The sequence below is a fragment of the Aulonocara sp. 'chitande type north' Nkhata Bay genome, linkage group LG13 (genome assembly GCF_057382095.1).
Source record: "Aulonocara sp. 'chitande type north' Nkhata Bay isolate Kocher_YH1m ecotype deep benthic linkage group LG13, A_spYH_male_GT1.1, whole genome shotgun sequence".
Classification (NCBI taxonomy): Eukaryota; Metazoa; Chordata; class Actinopteri; order Cichliformes; family Cichlidae; genus Aulonocara; species Aulonocara sp. 'chitande type north' Nkhata Bay.
The window spans coordinates 23,218,352-23,240,763 of record NC_141356.1 but is presented as its reverse complement, the minus strand read 5'-3'; the positions used below and the strand labels follow the sequence as shown (position 1 = coordinate 23,240,763).

The following is a 22,412-nucleotide window of genomic DNA, read 5'->3' as shown; positions in this document are numbered from 1 at the left end:
TTTTCCAACACATGCGTTCCTTGTGTCTTCATGCTTGGGGTCTCTCCTCCCTCAGAGGGTTGCCATCTTCCCTTTGGACTGACAAAACGCCCACACTGAAATATGAAAAAAAAAAGAGAGGGAGGAAAAAGGAAAAGAGATTCCTGGAATTACATCATTTTCTGCTGAAGCAGTTTCTCCACAAACCTGTGTGCAGATTTCCTCACATTTAAAGGATGATTAAGAAAAAAAAGTTGCCTTAATTTTTTCTTCCTCCTTTAAAAGATACCTGGCCTATCTTAGGCTTTGGGGTTGAAAATGCTGATACAAAAACAGGACCTGTTTATTCTTTATACCCTTTTCCCACCATCGGCGAAATCCTTCCCTAAACATCCGGACAGAGAAGCACTTGTGTGGCGCTGATGTCACAGACCTACCTGGCCTCCCTCTCACAAAAGCTAAGGTATCATTAGCTAGGCCCACACAATGGCCATTCAACCAAGCCACTGTGGTCCTCAGGACTCTGGAACAATGTTATTTTTTGTCTCAGAATTATAAGGACAGAGTTTTGCAGGAAACCTGACAGACAAAACCTTTTAGAGGTAAATGCTCCAGGCGGCTTTTGGGTTTAATCTTTTCCCATTAGCATTTTACCCCCCCCCCCCCCCCCCCCACACACACACACACACACACATACACACCACCACCACCACCTCCACCCCCTCTATGCTCACACACAAAGACCATATTTACAGGGTCAAAAGTAAAGGCTCTGGGTCTCTGGAGACTGCTTTTTCTGTAGATCTTTCCTATATATTTGCAACACTTTTTAGAATTTATTTAGCTAATGGATTTCACTCGGGCTCCTGGGTAGCTCACTAAAATCTTAAATGTGTATTTGTTTGTGGTGAATTGTTTTTTTCTTTTCCATAACAGAATAAGAACACGGATAAATGAATATAACACACCCCTTAACTAAATATCGTGCCAAATTTTACACATGCGCACGAGAATATTAAAAATTATTAAGCCATAAAAGCGGGGGTTTATATAATAGAATTGTTTTTTGTCAACAATGCAACAGCTATGCCATGGGTTCATATGTGCTACCTTTGTGTGTGTGTGTGTTTGGTCTCATGTGTGCGCGTGTGCACATTCACTTACGCTCGTGTGTGCACATGTGAGTGTGTATGTGTGTGTGACTCCATGTGTGTGATTCATTCCAGGGCAGTTTTAGTCCTTATAAAATATTCATTTTGGTTGTGCAGGGCCCTGTAATTGCCATCTCTCACCCTGAATTATTTATACCTCGCACAGACTGACAAAGCTTTGCCATACGGCCCCAGATGAATCAGAAAGCAGCCATCTCTGCTGCCAACAGCACTGGGCTTTCACACAAATATGGCAGCCACGTCTCTCTGCCTGGCCTCTCTTAATTTGACATTTTCTTTTTCCCCCTGCCTTTGTCCTAGGTGCACAGAAAGGTTACCTGTTAGCTTTAAGCACCGACCCGCTCTCTGTCTTTCTATCTTTATACCCCCCACCACCTACATGACAGTCCACAGTGGGTGTTTTTTTTTAAACTCTTCTGAGAATGCGTTAATGTGGTGCCGATGTCGCAGCCTCATGTTTCATGATGGCTTACCAGTTTTGACAGCCACTTTAGATGTATGTATTATACATTAGTAATAATACAATGCCGAAATACACTTGCATACATTTGAGCATGCATGGGCAGACAGCAAAACCACTGACTCACTGACCTATATGTTACACACAAACAAACGCTCATATACATACGCATGCAAATTAGCCCCTGCTGGCCTGCTGGGTCCAGCAAGGCTTTCTGTAAATGGTCAAAGCCCCCCTGCCGGCCTTGCCTGTACAGATGTGTTCCTCTCCGTCTTGCCTGGGTCTGATCACTCCAAGGTGCCACAGGAGAGAGACGGCGGCGGTGTATGGCTCTCATTGTAAACCCGCTCTGGGGCCTTCCAGAACCCCACGTCCAACACCCTAAATACTACTATTCACCCTGGCCAGTTACTCCAACATATGCTTATCTTCCATCTCACTAGTGCAGGGAGGTGCTGACTGGTATTTCCTCAAGGCCTCAAGCTCCAACGCTGACCAGTAATCAAAGCACCATATTTCTCCTCCTGCAGAAAAATAACCTGGAGATACCTCTATGCCGTCCAGCTGGTGAGCAGAGTAAATATTCCTCAGGGCTGTATTGTGGATGTACGTGATTATTTTTGTAATGTCAGCCACCTCATGAGGAACACTCAGACTGTCACGGTCATTATCAGTAATCATCATCACATTTCTGTGGTGCTTATGATTAAGTAAAATCTAGGAGTTCCAGTTTGGATGTAGATGATGCCGGCACTATAGCAGCAACCAGTGTTTTATTCGTTTTTACAACAGGGCCGTGCAAGACAAAACAACGCAGAATTATTTATGTTTTGTGTCTTATTATATTGTGTTCAAAGTCCTAGTAGAGAAAAAGCTGTATTCAGAGTAAAACAAAGAACAGCGTGCAACAGTACACAGCCTCAGCAGTATCTTGATGTGAGGGGATGGGAGAGGCAGAGAGAAAGCTTGGGGCTAAACATGCAGTATGTGGCGGGCTGGAGCTAAAAGCTGCATAAAGCACACAGCCTTAGTCCACTGTTAGCAAGTGATGGATAGTTAGCAGGAGCTTTGAGTCTTCGTCTAATCTGTTACAGTAAACCTGTGCCAAAGCCTGAAGGGAATCAGTGGGGGCTGGCTAGGAGTGGGTTTGACGTGAAACCATTTGTGAAGACGAGCGATTCTCTTAAGTAAGAAACTAACAGTGTCCAGTGAGGGAGAGGGATAGTTAGAGAGCGAGAGAGACAGGAGGTGAGGAGAATGAGTGAGAGTGCGAGAGAGGGAGAGAAGGAGGAAGAGATACAATAATGAGTCCTGTAGCCATGGAGTAAATGAAGAGGGATTGACAGAGTGAGGGATCCTCAAGTGAAATAATGTCAATGCCACTCTGCCCATTAGAGAGAAAGGGGGATGGTGGAGGAGAGGGTAAAGAGGGATGAATGGAGGGACACAGCTACATCTTACGGTGCAGAGGAAGCACATAAATTATTTGTGACACCCTCACAACACACATACCACCAACAAAAATATGAAATATGAAACAACAAAATGAACTGACAATAGCAGCAGGAAAAAATAAAGAAATGAAAACAAAAAAGGCCTTGGAAATACCCAATAAATTCTTTGAGACACGTTGTTGGGATATTTGATGCCGAACAATAATAATCACAGTGACATCTGCCTTGCTGCTCTCGGAGGAGACGGGCAGAGCCCGTGAGTGGAAGGGGTTAATCTTCCAAACCCAATAAGGTTGGATAGTGAGGCACTTGTTCCCCGATAAAGAAGTGATAGGATCTGTGGGTCTGGTCCCTTGGCGCTTGTACAGGGGTAGAGCAAATATTGTTAATGTGCTGTGGTTTACTTCAGCTAAGGCGAGAAAAACAGCTCTGCTTGACGAGAGAAGACAGTGGCAAACATGAATACGATGGGAATGGCCACGGAGCTCAGTTCACCCTCCCAGGGACTTAACTGGCACATATATCCAAGCCCACTCAGTTGCATAAATAAGTGTTCGGGAAGATTAAGATCTATAAGTGTCTCTATTTCTCGTTTTACCTGCTCCGCCTTGTCACAACAGGGATCTGAATGCAGTTCAGTGAAGTGCCTAATAACTGGAGCAGTAGGTAGGGAAGGCAGGAGGCTTGACATTAAGACCCTGGCGTTTTGGAAATCCGATACGCTATTGACCCGTGTACTACTATCTCAGCGTAGAGATCTGGTGTCAGCAGATTGTAGTCTGGTGTTGGGAACCGTTTTCTTACAGGGCTCCTGTAACAGGGGCCCATTGAGTCTGGGAGGCAGCTGGGGCCTGATGGGCTGGAGCTGGGTGGTGATCGATACTCACCGCCCTGCAACGGATGACCTCACTGTCATGGCTGCCGGCTGTGGACACTGCATGCTAGTCATTAGTGCCGGGGCACCAATCAGGAGCTTAGAGTTGTCAATACCTGACTCTTACAGAAACCATGGCCATCTGTCAGTGTATTGTGTAGCAGCCTAAGTAAATATGGGCAAGCTCTTTTGAACAATAAGAACAAGGTGTACTATTAGAGAACGGAAAATATATCCTCATGTAAGCAACTAAAGAAACTGGTGGGTGAAAACACGTTTTAAAAAAAGCTGACTTTTTTTTGTAAGTCATAAAAAAATCCGAAAAAGAAATGGATGAAAAAAATGTGAATGAAAATGACAGGACAGCGAGCCTCCACTGTCGATAGAGCCTTCTTAATAATATAACATTATCCTTATTTGCCCTCTTCACTCAAATCAAAGGAATGGACATTTATGCATGAGTGACATCAACCCGGCAATTAAGTTGGTCATTTAAACGAGAGAGGGCCTTCCTCACCTCGCCTGTTTGTTTTTTTCCCCCCTCTCCCTCTCTTCTTTTTTTCCTATTCCTCTTCTGTTTGATGATGGGAGAGGGTGAGCTAGAATTAGGGCGATGGGTCTTCCTTTGAGTGTCAGCCTAAAATGATCAGAGTAAAGATAAGAGGGTCTAGCAGCCCTCAAATCAGTCAAAGTGCCAAAGTCGGCCTTTTTCTCCTCAATTACCGGGTCTGTGAAGCCAGGGAGTGGAAGGCGCAGAGCCTGCTGCATTACTAAAGAGACAATCTATTTCCCCTTTGACCAGAGGGAGAGAAATCATTATGGCATGATTAGTAGCTTCAGCAGTGGGCGAGCATGGAGGTACTACAGGAGAATCGTATTAATTGCCTTAGACCAAGGCATGAGCAGGATTGTTTTAATGTTGATTTGTGGACCTGTATGACTAGCTGTCGGAGATAAAAGCTGATGTCAGGTCTTAGTTATACTGGCAGACTTCGGGCATGCAGACAGAGAGGGTTGATGTCAGAATGAGCTTCTGTGGCTACACTGAAAGTCTTTCTCTATATGCCTGTCAATGTCTTCCTCTTTGTCTTCCTTCACACTTCGCAGTTTTCCTCTACGCCTCCCTCTTTCCTTCCCTCTACTCCTCTCTTTCTCTCAGATGGACTACACCCCAGCCCACCCCACCCCTTCCCATACACCCTTTCTCTCTCTCGCTCTCCTCCAACTGATAGCTGCCTTGGCCGATTATTTCATCCAGTGCGGTCCACTGAGAGCCTCCTCTCCCGGCTTTGGAAGAGCTTTAATTAGCCATGTTAATATCCCCTTCATTGGCCTTAATATCACTCAACACCTTCCTCCATCTCAGCGGCCACCAGGGTCCCCCTGTCCTGTCAGAACAGCTGATTATTGAGAAGGATAGCTTTAATCAAACCTAATTGCAGTTCATTCTTTCTCTCTATCCCCCTTTGCCCTCCATTGCCAACATCTAATGGCAGCGACGACTTGATATCCCATTAAAAAACAATTAAACAACCTCCTTTTGTCTCTGTGCGTGCCAAAACACCAGCACAAACTTCTGTAGATATTTAAGAAGTAAAAGAGAGAGAGAGGGGCCTCGTCTTAATTGCTCTCCTTTTCACCAAGGACCAATTTGCACTGTGCTCATGGAGAATCTTAACCAACTCAAATGTAATGGATGCTATAGCGCTGCCACTGCTGTGGACTATGAAAATTAAGCTTATCTTTTTAGGAGAGAAATTGTGCTTAATTGCCTTCATAACAGTAAACATAAAGGAGCTACTTTATGATAGCGTGGGCACTCAATTTCTTGTGTTTATTGTTTCTTAACTTTTGGTTTTGCTGTAGTGGGAACAGTATGTAAAAGCATTAAAGTATCCCAGAAAAGAGACAAGACTAACTCTGAAAGTAATGTGTTTCTTTTATGAAGTCAATGCATTGCTTGGGAAATATATTCTATCTCTTGCTTTGACATAAATTGTTTACCAACCGGTGATGGATGTACGTGCGCATGCCTGCACGCACATATGCATGTAGATGTGTGCACACGCGCACACAAATACGCACCACCCGCCTTGCCCAATCTATATGAGAGGCGACAGACAAATAAAAGTCGTATTTCAGGTCTGCTTTCCGCAGATGTCTGCTGCTCTACATTATGGCTCTTTGGGGAAATAAAAACAGGGTCAGGGAATTAGAGTACATAATGGTCATTTTGATGATCAGCCAACAGATGCAACCCGAAAACACAGTGAACACAATCAAGCGAAATGCACTAATGACAAGTCAGGTTTTTTATGGCCTCACCACACACCGACAGGCAATCAGCATTCTGGCATGGGTTAAAACGTCTTTTATTGATGTCCAAGCCAAAGCTTCTTGGATGTGGAGTGAAAATATTTTCTCACCTCTCCTCTCCCTCCTGGGCCCTCCGCGAAGCACAAGGTATAGGAGTCTATCGAAGAACGCTTCTAAATGACCAGTGCATGTGTTAATGTGGCCGGGGTTAGAAGGGTCATTTCAGACTCTGATTTATGGCTTGGCCAGGATCCCACTGGGCGAACGAGAAGTCTTAAGTGTTGTGAAAGCGTCCTCGCAGGCCACACAAGCCACTGTATTTAGCTGAATGAAATGTCCGTGCAATCTATGGTGCAATCTATGGTAATCCAATGAGCTGCTGCAATTCTGTGAGTCAAGTTAGTATTACAATGAAAACCGCAGTATTGCATATAGTAATGCTAGTGCAATGTGATGAAAAATAAATATCACAGCACTGTATTTATAAAGAATCGGAGAAAGCAAAGGCGCAATCAGTCATGATTCTGTGGGGAGAATTTGCAAAAACAACAAGTCGATTTCATTGTTTATTCTGTGTGGTTGTGTGGGATTTTACACAATGGGCTACATCTGAGATAATTTCTCTTATTGGTCTTGTTTTTAGTTTTCCTCTCTTTAACTATTTGATGTCTGTAAAGCCTCATCTGATATAGAACTCTCAGTACGAGGGCTTATCAATAAATTCAGCAAGACCTGAGAAGGCGGCTTACAAACTAAGCAAGCCCAGATCTCACTCAGACGTGACATTTGTTCAGAGACGATTAGCCAGGTTGTAATTTGTGGCATAATTGCCTCACCCACCCACAAGAACATGGGTGTGTGTATGCGTTATGTGTGTGTATGTGTGTCTGTCTGTGCGCGTGTGTGTGTGTGTGGCATACGGTGGTCCCAGGAGTGTCCGCCTAATTGCCTGACAGGACTATAAGTTTTGTGGCGCGCTCTCACCTTGTTAGGTCCTTTATCCCTGATGCTCTTCAAACAAGACCTGGTCACAGGTGGGCCTCATTTGCTTCCCTATTGAACAGGAGAACTTTAATTGCACAGGGGGTGTCCTGGGATTAAAGCGGTGGGTGGAATATCAAGTGACTTCCTATATGTTAGTGGCAGATGGGAGTTGGGAAAGACCCGTGAACTCAGGTGAGAGGATGAGATCACAAACAGCTCTAGATTTTGAAAGAATAATAAAGAGTGCGACTTCTCAAACCGAGATACCGTGATGCTCACACGGTGAATGAATGAATGTGGAAAATGGGTGTGCTTGAGAAATCCTGTTGAAATATTCTGTCACCTCGCCAGCTAAAATTCCAGCTTCAAAAGTATAATTAATATTTTTGCTTTTTCTTTTCTGCTCTCTCACAGATTCTTCCTAAAGTTCTTTCTCAAGTGCAATCAGAACTGTCTGAAGAATGCAGGGAATCCACGAGACATGCGCAGATTCCAGGTGAGTGAAATCTATTTCACACATATGCTCTATTTCTGTCCCTGTCTTTCACTGTCTCGCTCTCTTTTTGCAGACACGCACGCTCTCACACACACAGGTGTGCAAATGCACAGCCACAGCTGCTCCACTATACTAAGTCACACTGACACAGATTCACATATGAATACATTTTTATTATTGGCACTGAAGGAGGCAAAAACCAGGCAAAGAGAGAGAGAGAGGGATTTTGTGTCCTGTGTGCTCTTGGACAGAATATTTATTAGGGAATACCATCTGACACAAATAAGGATATAGGATTTAAGAGTGCCATCAATTGTGTCCCTGACAGCTTTCTGAGCCTCTGCACAGAGGGGAGGACGATCCAACCAAATGTAACAACAGTGTTAACTCACGAACTGTCTGGCAGCGGAAACGCATACCTTCTTGCACACGCATATCTGCAAGCACGCCCACAGGCAGACACACACACATAGACATATAGATAGATAGATGGGATACACGCTAGGAACCCTTGCATCTATGTTTATCCACATATGCATGTACTTTATGTCAAAACCATGCTTTTAAAAAAAATAAGAAAACATTATTGTAAGCTAACAAAATACTGCCAGTTAAAATACATTTTTACCGTCTCTTAACTCAGTCTTATCTAAAGTGTCAAATAGTTAAGCCTTCAAATGATTGACTCCCTGTTGTTCCATTTGTCTACCTATCCTACTCAGCAGCCCACATCACCACAAGCAGCCCACTAGGTCAAGGTGAGACAGTGAGAGTTTAGTGTGATTTGTCCTATCAGGGTAACGACAGCCTACAGGAGGGCGGCCGTCACTGGCAGCACTGTTTTGTGATAGACACATAAGCCAGCATCCTCCAGGAGGAAGCCCAGATATGAAACAGACAAGACAGGGTGTCCCCTCCTGATGTCACTACCATCAGACCTCCCCTGCCTCTTCAAATCTTCCCTCAGGCTGAATGTGGACTGATGCGTGACAGCCACCAAGGGCTTTCACCTCTCACTCCTATATGTCAAAAGGAATGCAAGAACTTTTTGCATCACTCTTTTTGTGTAACTATATTATTTTCCCAAAACAGAAGATGTTTTTACTTTTTATTATCATCGATTGCCTTTATTCCAGCAGTTAGTATGTCATTTGCCCTAAATAGATTTCCCAGATGTGCCACCGTAGGTGTTTCTCTGGCTAAAGTTGTGTATTCTGCATGCCTTCCACTCTTCTTATTACCCCAAAACCAGCTGGAGGCCAGAAAGGGCCCAATCCATCATCCTCAGCTTGGCCCAGCTCTGAACCTGCTCACAAGAATGGAGCTCTTTCACTTCCCCTTCTCTCCCCTCCTCTCCCTATACCCCCACCTACCCCAAACCAACCAAAAAAAGCACCCCCCTAAATTCCACTGCTACACCGAGGTCACTTACCGGCGAAGCAAACCTGAGAGGGGCTCTCTGTTTCCGGCTCAGAAACACTTTGGCCATTCACATGTGGCTCACTGTTTGGAATGTGGTAGCCAAAAAAACAACAACAAAAATAAGCATTATGAAATATGGAGTATGGCTTGGAATTTGATCCTAGTAAAATGTTTGCTGAGAGATGGGATAGAGCACTGTTCAGTTGCTAATGACTCCAGTAATATTTTAAAAGGGAGGCCTTCCATCCTCAAAGAGATGGACAAGCTGATCAATAATACCGAGCTTCGCCTATGATGACAGTTGGTAGAGTGGGTAAACGGAAATGGTATTTTAGTGATTGAAATGTCAATTAGCTGTACACAAATGCACGACAGTAAAAAGAAAAAAGGAAATGGCAGGGAGGGGAGGTTGATGTAATGTGATCTGTCCAAAGAGGACAACCAATTCATGAGCTTTAGCACCTGGACACAACAAACTATTCATACATCCCTCAGAATGTCCCTAAACCTTTACCAAAATGTACTATTATCACCTTCAAACTTGCTCAATGACATGTTTTGCTTTAATTCCTCTCGCAGGTTGTCGTATCGACGACCGTCAATGTGGACGGCCATGTCTTGGCTGTCTCTGACAACATGTTTGTACACAACAATTCCAAGCATGGGCGAAGGGCTCGCAGACTCGACCCTTCAGAAGGTACGCCTCCTTATCTGGAGAATGGTAGGCACATTTTTACATCTTATAATTTGCTACGCTCCTTTTTCTCATAGTTTCTTTCAGACATCCTCCCATTTTTTTCCTCCCAGATCACACACCTAGTTGCTTCTAGTTGCTTAGAAGCTTTCGTTCCTCCATCACTTTCATTTTTTTTCACTTTTTAAGTTGCTTTTGGCCTCACTCATACCTGCTGTTATGTCTTGATTGGAAGCAACATGCATTAGTCAGTGTTTATCATTTCAGTATCGCCAGCGAAGATGATAATACTCGGACTAATTCACTCTTTTAAAATGTTATACTACTTCCAGTCTCCTTACACACCTACATTTGTCTTAAAAGCCAATGTGAAACATGATCAAATTGCTGAAGAATTTGGCTGTGAGGTCAATTTCCTGCCACTGGGTTCTGCAGTTTTAGCTGTGAGAGAACTGAAACAGGGGGAGGAAGGAGAAAGACAGAAAAGAGGGGGGAGGTAAGGGGGGTTGCTTGTGTGTGTGTGTGTGTGTGTGTGTGTGTGTGTGTGTGTGTGTGTGTGTGTGTGTGTGTGTGTGAAACAGAGAGAAAGAGAGAGAAGGAGAGAAGGGGTGTGGGGGGTGGCCTATGAGAAAAACAGAACTTACTGTTTTTCTTCCAACTGATTCCATATGATAGACTGATTGCCTTCTCAGCCAAAAGAGAGAAAAGTAGGACCACCAAACCATGGGAAATCCAAAAAGTAAAATGCACTAAACATAACCTTCTGACCCTTGTGGCCTCCGCTTGCAGATGGGAGCACACACAGCTGAAAGACTGCAAGGAAAAGAAAGAAAGAAAAGTTAACTGACTTAGCCCAATTGTGCAAATTGCTTATTTTCAGATTTCAAGGGCCAATTATGGCTGGGCAAACAGTTTATATACACCACTGACTAAAACAAGCTTCTCTACACATTAATGGGCATTAATGGTTCTATCACCAAAAGCAAATGTAATGTTTAATACAACAACGACTAATACAAAAAAAAAAGAAAAAAAAAAGACCAGACAATTAATATATCTCAGTGCTCTCCAGTCCTAGTGGGGGAAAAGCTAATCTATTTGTTTTTGTCTTTATTAATGACTCCTCTACTGGAGAACAAAATCAAATAATTAAAGTCCTGCCCGGAGCACCAAAGTCATTATGTTCGCTGACGTTCTGTTTGTGTGTTTCACGTTTATGACACGATAGGTGTGGATCGCCTAGCAACCAGTTTCTTAATGAGGAGAGCAATTAAAGAGGTTGAGCCCTCGCCTCCATGTTCCCCCGCTCCCATGGGACCCCCTGCGTTGTGTGTGTGTGTGCGTGTGTGCACGCTCGTGTTCTTTACAGGTTACCCTAACCCATCCTTTTTTATTCTACCCTTCACCACACTTTTCAAAGCAGCAGAGTGACGCCCCGTAAAGCAAGAAAAGAAGCCATTGTCAACCGCCCAGTTGAACATGTCTTTGTCTAATAACTTTAATACACCTTCCCTCTGCTTAACTGTGTGTGCTCACACAAGTTGAGATTTGTTTTTTCTCTTTTTTCCCCCCTCCCTCCCTCTTAGGCTCGGCTCCATAACAAACTAATTTAACATGCATCAACTGCGATTGCTCACTTTGTTTGCGTCACCTTTAACAAACAGAAATGTGACACATGAGAAAAGGAGAGCCAGTCATAAAATGTAATTCCAGCCATGTCCTCCACACTGCTTTGACAACTAGCAGGCAGACAGCATGCTTTAAATTAGCAACACATTCTTCCTTGGGAGTTCACTGGGCGAGAAGCCTTAGATATGTGACTGGCTGACTGACTGTGTGGCTGAAACACAGAGGCATCCTTCCTCTCGGCTCACACCGCACTTACACGACTGCCTCGCATTGATCAAGAAGTGCTGCCCCCTGTTGGCACAGAGGGGCCACAGCCTGTGGATGACAGACTGAATCTCGCCATGTGACATTTTTGTTCACTTGTGTGTACTGTCACACAACAAGCATATTATGCATTCAGACATGGATGTTCTTTGTGGCTGCCTGTCACTCAAACATGTATAGATTCAGGCTCAAAGGTGCATAAACATGCTCACAAATAGCTGAGTCTTTCACACAGAGCACCCCCCCCCCCCCCACACACACACACACACAGACACACACGAACAACCAGCACTGACACACACAGAATTTCTCTCTCTCTCTCTCTTTCTCACTTACTCAGACACACTCGCGCACACACACGTTCCTTAGCTCAGTTCCACCATTATAGAGCCCCAGACAATATAGGAGACTCAGCATAGAGCCTGCAGCGCCTGCCTCATTTGCATGCCAAGTGGCTGTAATGCTGTTAGGGTTTATGCAATAAAGACAAGTGAATCCAGACTGCTGGGCCTAAGAGGAAGAAAGAGAAGGAGAAAAGAAGGGGGGAAAAAGGAGAGGAGGAAAGGAGAAAGAGAAGGAGAGAGTATGAGAGAGAGAGGCTGAGAGTGAGCGAGAGAGAAAGAGAGAGAGAGAGAGTCAAAGGGAACAGATGGCCCAGGGAGAGGTAAAAGGTATAATCCCATCAGCTGCACTATCAACCGACCATCTGGACATCCCACAGCACAATTACAACACATTTCAGCAGGCAGAACAAAGGACGGCTTCACGGGGCCACATCAGACCTGTTTGAGTGTCACAATACTAGAGCTAGGACCTCCTCCGCTCAGATCTTGGATCCGTTTTGACGTCCTCCGCGGCTAACCCTAACCAGAAACGACAAAGATTAGAGCAGATCCCAGATCAGCACCCCGCGATCAATTCACAGCGAAGGCGATCTTGGAAAAAAAAAAGTCAAGCAAACAAACAAAAATGGACAAGGGTAACGTTTTAGCAAACAGAGAGAGAGAGACAAAAGAGCCCCCAAAACAAGCCATGACATATGAATTCAAATTCAGTGAATTTCCTCAGCTGTAGCCCAAAGTTTGCAAAAGACTTAGTGGTGCAACACTCAGAGCGGCAGGGCGGCTCTTTGCATCCTCATCCGTCCACTCCTCATGATGCCTATCATCTGCTGAGGGGGCATTGTGCGTGTCTGTCATCAGATCGCCTGCGCTGACTGTGTAATCCACTTCGCCACGGTCCCCATTCAGCACATGCTTCCCTCTCTGTCTGTGCATTGAGACATATGCAAATTTTTAGGCAGAAGGGTGGACGGCTTAGGGCCTCAGTCGCTGCCTCACCATGGGTCCTTCTGCGTGTGGGAGGGGGCACTGGGATTTCCGAGGTAGTGCGTCTGCGTGTGTGTGGTTTTGTGTGCGTGCGTGCGTGCGTGATTGTGTGTGCGTGTCGCAGGTTCCAGGCTGCAGCTGCCCCCCAACAGTCACCGTCACCATCAGGCCCTCTTCTTGCCTCCTCCTCCTTCCTGCCCCCCTCGCTCTCTCATCCCCAAAGTCAATTTGTTTACAGTAATTTTGAAGGGTGAATTATTTGCTGTAATCGTCCGCACTGATGAAGGTCAGGCCCTTAGAGGGGGCCCAGCATGCCCATAGAGGGTTGGTCTTCTTTCAGACGCTCTGCTTCGCAATTAAGGAAAGCAAATGTCACTCCTCCAGGCCTCACAAATGAAAATCTGTACGAGGTGATTAGCATGAAGTCAACAGCGCCTGTTAAAGTCAGATTCCCTGTAGTACCAATGTGTGTGTGTGCACTTTATGGGCACGGAGAGAGAGCAAACATGACCTGAACAGACCCAACAGCAAGGCAAACAAAGGGAGATGTCTTGTCTGAGGTGATCCATACAACAATGGCTGACTGTGATTTACTTACTGGATGGAAAGGATAATAGAGGTTTAGAAGTGAGCTTGTAAAGGGGAGAGAAAAAAAAGGAACTTGCAAAATAGTTGCTCGTATTTTGAGGAAAAGGGAAAACATGCACAATTCATAGTGTGTTAAAAGATATTGATGGAAATAGATTAAATTTGATATTGCTATTTTATGGCTAGCTGTCATGCTATTTCTGTTGTAAACACAGTGTTGTGCTGAGCACCATATTAAGGTAATGCATCAAATGACAGTGAATGTGAGGCACCAGATCACTCAAATTAGATTATAATAACAACCCAGACTGTTGATGAATGGCAGAGCTACGTAGCAGAAGTCATGCCAGATGAAAAGCATTGTAATAAACAATATGAAATGGATTGAATCGATCACAAAAAGAGAGAAAAAAAAAACACAATCTGAATAATTCATGAGTGCATTTCACGTTATGAAACCTGAAACTACGCTCACCGCCTGCACTGTACTGCACATGAAGAACAAAGGTAATGAAATAACATGAACCAGCAAAGCTTTAGCTTGTCATTTCCACTTTAACAGCCTGTATTCTTGACTCATTTAAGATGTGTTCAACTTTGAAATTTTACTGTACATGCGGGTGCATGCTTAATCAATTCTGATAGCTACATTTGCCCTGACACATAATTTGCTCCATCAAATCATTTTCCTGGTGAGCCTGGCGTTTAGCCTTTGTGAAGTGGACCATTTGAAGGGTCTGCTTAACTACATCACTCCAGCGCACTGATAAATGATTTTGATTCTCGTGCCTTAAAGGACAAATCCATCATTTTTTTTCCAGGGGCAATTTCCATGATATGTCTTTTGTGAGAGAGATATGGAGGGCTCAACGTAGAGGTGGCGCAGTAATGTGTCTGAGTGGAAGGAGACGTGAGGCCTAGTGCTGAAGCTTAGGTGCTGAATTTGCTCTTCTCTTTGTCTTGGATAAGCAGCCACCCCATGCATCAAGGCTATCAGTCCCAGTGAGGGATGGACCACTGGAGGTGCCACTGTCATCCTCATAGGGGACAACTTCTTCGATGGCCTACAAGTTGTGTTCGGCACCATGCTTGTATGGAGTGAGGTACGATGTAGAATTTCACATTTTATACTCAATTGAAACCCATCCACAATATTAGAATAATAATTATTAAGACAAACTTTCTAGCAAGTAATGACCGCTTATACCCCTTTTTTCTTTTGCTTTTTTTAAATCTCTGTGATCCAGCTCATAACTCCCCACGCCATCCGCGTCCAGACTCCACCTCGGCACATTCCCGGTGTTGTGGAAGTAACGCTGTCCTACAAGTCCAAGCAGTTCTGCAAAGGCGCCCCTGGAAGATTCGTCTATACCGGTGAGTCAAAACTTCCTCCACCCTGCTCTCCCTTTTTCTACAGGCTTATTCATGTACCCCCGCTTTTCCCCCTTCCTTCTGGATGGAGCCCCCAGCCTTAAGTCCAGGCACTAATAATGAACTAACCGTCCGACTTGCTGAATGTTGAATGTGTGAGATTTGCACTGCTCGTGAAAAGCTGTTGTGGAGGGGGGCGACTACAAGTGCAACTCGATCCCTCTCTGACCTGCCACCATACAAGGTCGTTGCCAAGCTCTGTTAGAATCAAGCTGTCAGGAAAGTTATTTCTGCCAGTTCTCTTTATCTGTTATTTAGTGAGACAGATAATGCTTTCTGCTAATGAGCCAATTTTTTATAAGCCAAAATGTGATTTCTTTTTTTTTCCTTACAATAAATCAGATTAGAAAAGCCATATCTACTGTAGGTTAAGTGCACACATATATCTGGTTATTCTCATGTATGCTGAACATGAATTCATAGGAGAGAATTAACGGCAAAGAGGGAGAGATATGTACGTGAGAGAGAAGGGGAGTGTGTGTGTCACACTCTAAGTAAAGGATCTGATTATCTTGGCTAACAGAAGGAAGTGGTGGTCTTATCTGTCATCATTGGTGAGGAGACAGAGGTTCTGGGGGTCAGAGCCTGTCTGACCTGGAAGCCTCTGACTGTTCCAACTCTGATGGGCAGAATGAAATGGGGGTGCGTCAAGGCACTCACACTTCCCCCTGCACTCCCAAGCCTCCAAGCACAACCCTGGCCTTGCTACGCTCAAGGCCAGGGTTGTGCAGCCCCCCCCCCAACTCCCTCACCCAAAATCCCCATCCAGACCCCTCCATCCTGGGGCAGCTGTTTCTCATCAAGTCCCCCCTCCCACTTCTAAAATCTCCAGCACCACCACCTCCACCACCACCCCCAACCACCCGTCCCCTTCTCCTCCAACCATGCAGTCTGGCCCAGCTCTCCTGCATTTAACCTCCCTAGCAGGAGCAGAGCAGAGGCCAACAAGGCACTGGGATAATGAAACAGGAGTGTAGTGTGGCTGCGTAAGTATATGTGTGTATTTGTATGAGAGTGAGTGAGGGGGAAATGTGTGTGTATGTGTGTACATGTGTTACTGTGCAGCCCTGAGAAGGTGTATAAGTTAAGACATTAATGGCTTCTATAGCACCCTAGTGAAAGTGCCAGGTCCCTTAAGAACAGACCCCATTAGTTACAGAGGCTAAGCGGATTGGGATGATTACCATCAGGTTTTACTGGGGAAACGTGTCCCCTTCTCCCTATCTTTGTTGTTTTTTTTCCCACCATTCTTCTTCTCTGTCTTCCCTGGGTTCCTACTCACTTCCAGTTAGTATAAAGATACAATTACCCCTCGAGGCAACGGTGGTACAATTGATTAGTGTGGTGAATTAAAAGAGAAAGTCACCAATAGACAGGTCTGGCTCCTCTGCTCTGCTATTCCCTATGTGGCTTACCCTGATTGTACAGGGGTTGACGCTTGAGAGAACGAAACCGTTATAAGAGCAGAATGCATAACGCTAGAAAAAGATATCACTGCTTCCACACGTACAGTAGGTAAAAGGATGTTAGCTACATCTCTCGGACATTAAAATGACAATTGGCTGATGCATTGAGTGTAAGAGAGCAGATATTGTATTTAAGAATGAAACTCATTTCCAGCTATAGCTTTTCTTTCTGTTTCTGACTCTTGAGCAAATGGCACTTCATTTGCAAATAGATTTGGAGTTATAATAGCACATTACATGGGCTGAAAAGGGCATGTAGTGACACAGTGCTGTCTAAAAGGCACAGAAAGGCACGGTGTCATATTGGAGAGCACCGTGTGCATATCAAAGGTCTAGTTATCAAAGCATATGGCTTCAAGCATGACTTGAGAGCACGGCTTGAGAGGAGTGCCTTTTTAGACTTTTTTTTAATGTTGACTCTTCTTGCACCACCACCCTAATTGTGGAAATTTAACTCGCTCAATTTAAGAAATTATCACAAATTACCAAGAGTCAACACAGAGGAGACTGCAGTCAATTCGAACAGCAGAGGGACATGTCCTCACTCGGGTTAGCACCCTGGAACGGCTCCAAAACTCACAATCCATTCTCAGAAAGAGAGCACGGTGTAGTATATGTCAAATAATCCTGTTGGCATCGACTCTTGAATGTTTAAAACACTAATGAGACAAACAGACATACTATATAAAACTTGAGAAGCCTGCAGTTTACCGACTGCTTTAAATAGCTTATATCCGTTCTTTAAGTGGCACATTTTTAAAGGAATGACTTGTTGCCTATTTTGATGTTTTACAGTCTATACCTTTTACCTTCTAAAAAGCTTGTCGTCCCTTGGAGCTTGCTGATTTGTCCTCTGTCTAATCCATATATTGGTTATCTATTGGTCAGGACAGGACTGGTAGAACCAGCTGTCAGCAAGGTTGTAGAAAATCAAAAGGAGAAAGTCCTGGCTGTATCTGAGTCAATACTGTATTATACTTTTCACTTTATTAAACCCTAAAACCTGTACGTGCGGGCCAGATTAAATATTTCTAAACCAAAAGGTCTCAATTTTCTGGCCTCATTTGCAGCATTTTCACCTTTTTATTGCATACTTACATAAGTGTATGAAAGAGTAAATCATAAATAAAAACTTGAGTGTACAATTCATCCAATTTAAGCTCCTAATTGCATCAGAGCTTTTGGTTTTCTATCTTGGCCAAGTTTCCACGAGTGCTCCTCTCCAGGGGCAACGATGCGGGCTCTTGGTAATATGGTTCTGCAAGCAGTCCTAACACACTCAGCCACTATTTATCCTAATCAGTGACATCCACATAACCAGGATTGCTTAAAATGAACCCCTTCCGCGCCCCAGAAAACGCACATTTACCGGGACCCCATTTGTCATGGGTAAATTGAGGGTCAGTAAACTTCGCCTGTATCCTCCAGTGGGGATCCAGGACATGCATCATAACGTTAGGAGAGAATGATTGGCGAAGGCGAGCTGTCACACATTTGTCAGGGGGAAGGGAACATTATTTGCTAATTTCCCAAGCTGGGCACTGACAGGGTGCTTCGTCTTCAGACCTTTGGTGACCAGCATGGCTTCGCAGCTATTAGTACAAGTCAAGTGTTTTTTCTTTTTCTTTTTTCTCCCTTCACTGTAAAGCGGCAGTAATAAGAGCCATTCGTTCGACCTCACAAGACTGCAGCACACACTGGGTGAAGGATTTTTGGATGAAGCGGATGCCCCCATACAGTGTTCTGTTCTTGCCAGGCCTTAGTTGTGGCCAGACAGCCTTGAGGGCTGATGGATCACAAACTTTCCTCGTCAAGGTGACGCTATCGACTCCACTGCACCAAAATCTGACAAAATGGGTATGAGGCAGTCATTCATCAACATAAGGACAAAGGGGTCATGTGTGCTTCACTCAATACTGGTGGAGCTCAAGAAATGTCAACCTTGTAAGGGATGGAAAAGGGAGATGTTGATAGTGCAGAAGTAAGGGTTCTTTGTAAATACACTTCCACTAAAGCTTCCTGCTTTATGAAAGTCAAACTATTTAATGCCAGTCTCCAACATGTATGCACCCACACTGAGCTGACAACCTCTATGCACAAATCAGAGATATAAATAGTGAAGTCCACTTCTCAAATCCAAAATTAAACCCACTTAATGTTCTGCTCTTAGAAAGAGGAACACAGTGTTACAGCGGTGGACCCTACTCTCCCTAAAAAAAAGGGAAAAATTAAACAAACAAATGCAGACGTCTTTATCAAAGCACATCAGATAGGGTCCTGTGCTGACCAGCTCGTGAATTGTCCCTATCCTTGCGTCTCCTCTCCGCCCTGCCGTCACTTTGAAGTTCCAGACTTAGAAGCTGATCAGATGAGGCGCTTCCTTTTCATTTCCTGTCCTGATGGGTTGGGTTTGGTACTCGGTTGGTTGCTGGTCAGCGACGGGGTGTGGCCTACAGCAAAGATATGCTATAATCAAAGGCATTCAAGGAGGTATGTAAACAGATCTGCTTTTGAGGAGCTCTTTGAAACACACACGCCAAATGACTTCATATTTCCGCACCCTTTAAAGCCACTCCGCACAACATTTGTGATATTTCTAAAAAAGGCTGATTTAAAGGAGGAAAAAGAAAATCCCCCTGCAGTATGAACTGCTACAATGAGAAAAGATGACATAGGCATTTATAAATGTCACTGCCACAGTCACGTGGGTTGTAACCAGTTGGCACAACAGTTTTAGCATGTGTCAAAGCATGTTATCCACTAGCCATATCCCCATACCTACCTGTCTCATTACAACTCTGGTATTTAGCACCAGCTCCACGGGAGTGGAGCAGACACTCATTGCCAAGTTAGATGGGCCTGGTTTGAAGGCCTTGTGAGCTTGTGTGGAGCACGACAAGGTTCCACGGAGGAAGGTCCTTGTGTCCAATTAGAGGGCTGACGTGACACGTGCTCGCACTCCCCCACTGTCAGGCAGCTTGTCAGGTAGGCTTTGAGAAGCACACTGTGGCATTATTCCACAGCGTGTTATCAGCAAGTGACCTGTGAAATCCAGCTCCAGGAAATTGATTGAAATAAGCACTTGCAGTTGAGCATGTATTTTCCCCCATTACATCTCTCTGTGAAATGCATTGTGGTTATCTTTCATGAGAAAAATGAAAGCATAGGTGCGTGCTTTTTTTCCTCCCAGTAAGGATGGTATTCATTGATTTAATTTTAATTGGACCCACTTTTTGTCCCACAGTATCGTTAGAGGTCTGTTTTGTAATAGCTCTTAAAATGGATTGTCCTCACGAAGTCACAGCATCAGTCCTCTGCCACGGGAAAGATAGACACAGGAGGCAGGGAGGGGGGCTCTTGATAGACGAGGATCTTTCCCTCCTCCTCTTTTTTTCTCTACCTCCTCTTCTTGCCCCATTTTCAGTATGATCTGCACCCAACGGGCTTTAAAAGAACTCCAGCCTCCCGCCCCCTCCTCTGCCGCATTTTGATTGAAATTCATCGGCAAGTTTATTGAGAAATGAATGAGGGAGGCAGCACGGTATTGACTTTGAGAGGAAAACACAACTCATCTTGAATGAGGGGGAAAATGCGGCCGTAATTTAGCCGTCATCGATCTGTGCCCCGTCCATGTATTGATCTTCATTTTACAATATTAATTTGCGCTTGCAATCAGCTGTGAAGGGAACCCATTTGATTTCTGTTGGCCGGTAATGTGTGAAAGTCCGCTGACGTCCTCAGAGAAGTGGCACAAGTACTTTAGATGTCATCTAAGAGGATTGAACAGGTGTCTTCGGCCCTTTCTAATAATACCACCGATATGAAGGGAGTCTGGAATTATGGATGGGCAATCTGTAACATTGCTCCCTTTTAAGCGTGTTAATTACATTTTATATGTTGCAGGAGCAATATCTGCTGGAGACTGTAACTGTCTGGGTTTTTTTCATCTGTATTGGCTCAAAGTTCATGAAATTTCAATGAACATTGATCTGTCTCCATTGATTTATCTTAACTGCAGATCTTTGAAATTTTAATTTCCTGTTCATCTTGAGACTGCTGGAGATGGAATCACTGAGTGATAACTGGCTGCAGTGGATGGAGATGATATGGTCAGTGTTAACACAGATGAGGTTTGCTTTGCGTGGGTTTGCTGTGAAAATTTCAATTTGCCTTGGTTTGGTGTTGGTTGATTTTTTTTTTTAAGATGGTCTGCATGCGTATTTTCTGCTCTCAACACTGGAACACATTTATACTGAGGAGCAGCAGCATGACTTCTGAATATCACGCCTTCCTTGTACGCACAGGAGTCCGTTTTAATTCCTTAACGCAACGCTGTGAAGATATACGCTCGTCCTACGTCCGCAGCTGTTGAATATTGACGAGAAGAGGTCGTTATGTGTGTTGATGCTGTTGTGAACTGCATCCATCTAACAGACTGCAGGTGCCTAGAAGGCTTCAGTTAGACTGTTTGACAAGTCACAAATGCAATAACACTTGAATGAACTTCTGCCTGTGCTGTTTATCTGTCTCCCCCTTTCCAACTCCCACTCCACCTCTAATTTGTGTTAAGGGGAAAGAAAAAAATAACTGCTCAATGGTGTAGGAGGAGTGGAGATAAGCTCGAAGCAGTTAAGTATAATTAGCGAAAGTAATAGCTGGCAAATGGCAACAAGGCTAGGTTTTTATCTCCTGGAAAGATAGAGTTATCGTAATAAGCTGTAATGGCTGGCAGGAATGCTAGTACACTGTGCGAGCTTCCATTCAGGCTCATAGACTTAACAAGGAACAATTTCCTTTAAATTTACTGCTTTGCTCAAACATTTCCCTATGTTTTTACCTCGATACTGTAAGCCAATACAAGTGTTCAATCCGCTTTCATATGGACTGTGGGCACACTGTGCTGTATCGCCATGTAAGCACTTCTGGCTGCCAGAGACGGCCATGTTACAGTGTTCTTGTAGAGCGGTTACTCATGTCCTATTTCTAGAGAACATGGAGAAGGAGCAGCGGACCACACTCAGATGCCATGTACACGCCATCCACTCTACATTTTAAGTAAAGTGGCTCGACTGAGGCGGCTAAAGGAGCTCTCAGAGAAAATGTGTTAGTGGCATGAAAGGGTGGCAGATTAAGGCATCAGATCAAAATAAGATTGGGAATTGCACATTCCAGGCAGAGGAATCTCACTGAAGGCCTGCCATGCATGCCCATGCGCATGCGTGATATTCAAAATTGGAAATGATATGGTCACAGCTGCACACCGAGTCATGCATTCCATTTCTTCATATTCTGAAACATGATCATTCACTCTCTGGAGAGAGAAAATTACTGAAATATTCATAAAAATGTTCTTCCAAACCTTCGTGAAGGGGAAGCACACTCTTTATCACGTCTGTTCTTTCGTCACTTACCATGCTAATTTTGCTCACATATGGCAATAAATCCTTTTGTTATCAGCTGTTTAACTTGAAACGTATTCGCCGTCGCTTTGTTGTCTCATTATATTTGTAAAATTTGTATCACGACAGAAATTAAACCCCGGGCCATCGCTGTGTATATAAGACAGGCAGGGAAAGAGAAAAAAAGAGATATAATTGAACCTGTCTAAATCTGAGCCGAAAATGAGAGAAAATGAAAATTCTATTAGTCTCTAATGTTCCCTCTGCCACCTCCCAACATCCCCCCCGCATGTGCTCTTCATCTCTCCTGCAAAGTATTCAAATGCAAGCCCTGCCTTACCTCCCCGTGTCTCTTTTTCTCTAATTATCCATGAGGTCAGTAAGCAAAATGGGGAAGAAGCCAGGAGATCAATACAAATTATCCCTGAGCAAACCAGTGCTGACAGTTTGAATTGC

The 22,412-nt window shown here is 44.2% G+C and overlaps 1 protein-coding gene across 8 annotated transcripts in view; it reads left to right on the top strand.

Moving 5' to 3' along the window:
* The window catches only part of LOC147316083 (transcription factor COE3), a 67,945-nt gene that overhangs the window by 32,140 nt on the left and 13,393 nt on the right, over positions 1–22,412 (top strand). For 2 of the 8 annotated variants that reach the window (XM_086259271.1, XM_086259275.1), the window contains exons 7-10: positions 7,654–7,735; positions 9,737–9,854; positions 14,633–14,763; positions 14,908–15,034. In XM_086259271.1, the coding sequence (XP_086115397.1) occupies positions 7,654–7,735; positions 9,737–9,854; positions 14,633–14,763; positions 14,908–15,034 (458 nt within the window). Of the gene's footprint in view, positions 1–7,653; positions 7,736–9,736; positions 9,879–14,629; positions 14,764–14,907; positions 15,035–22,412 lie in introns of all 8 variants that reach the window. The other 6 variants (XM_086259270.1, XM_086259274.1, XM_086259276.1 and 3 more) reach the window with 3 other exon arrangements.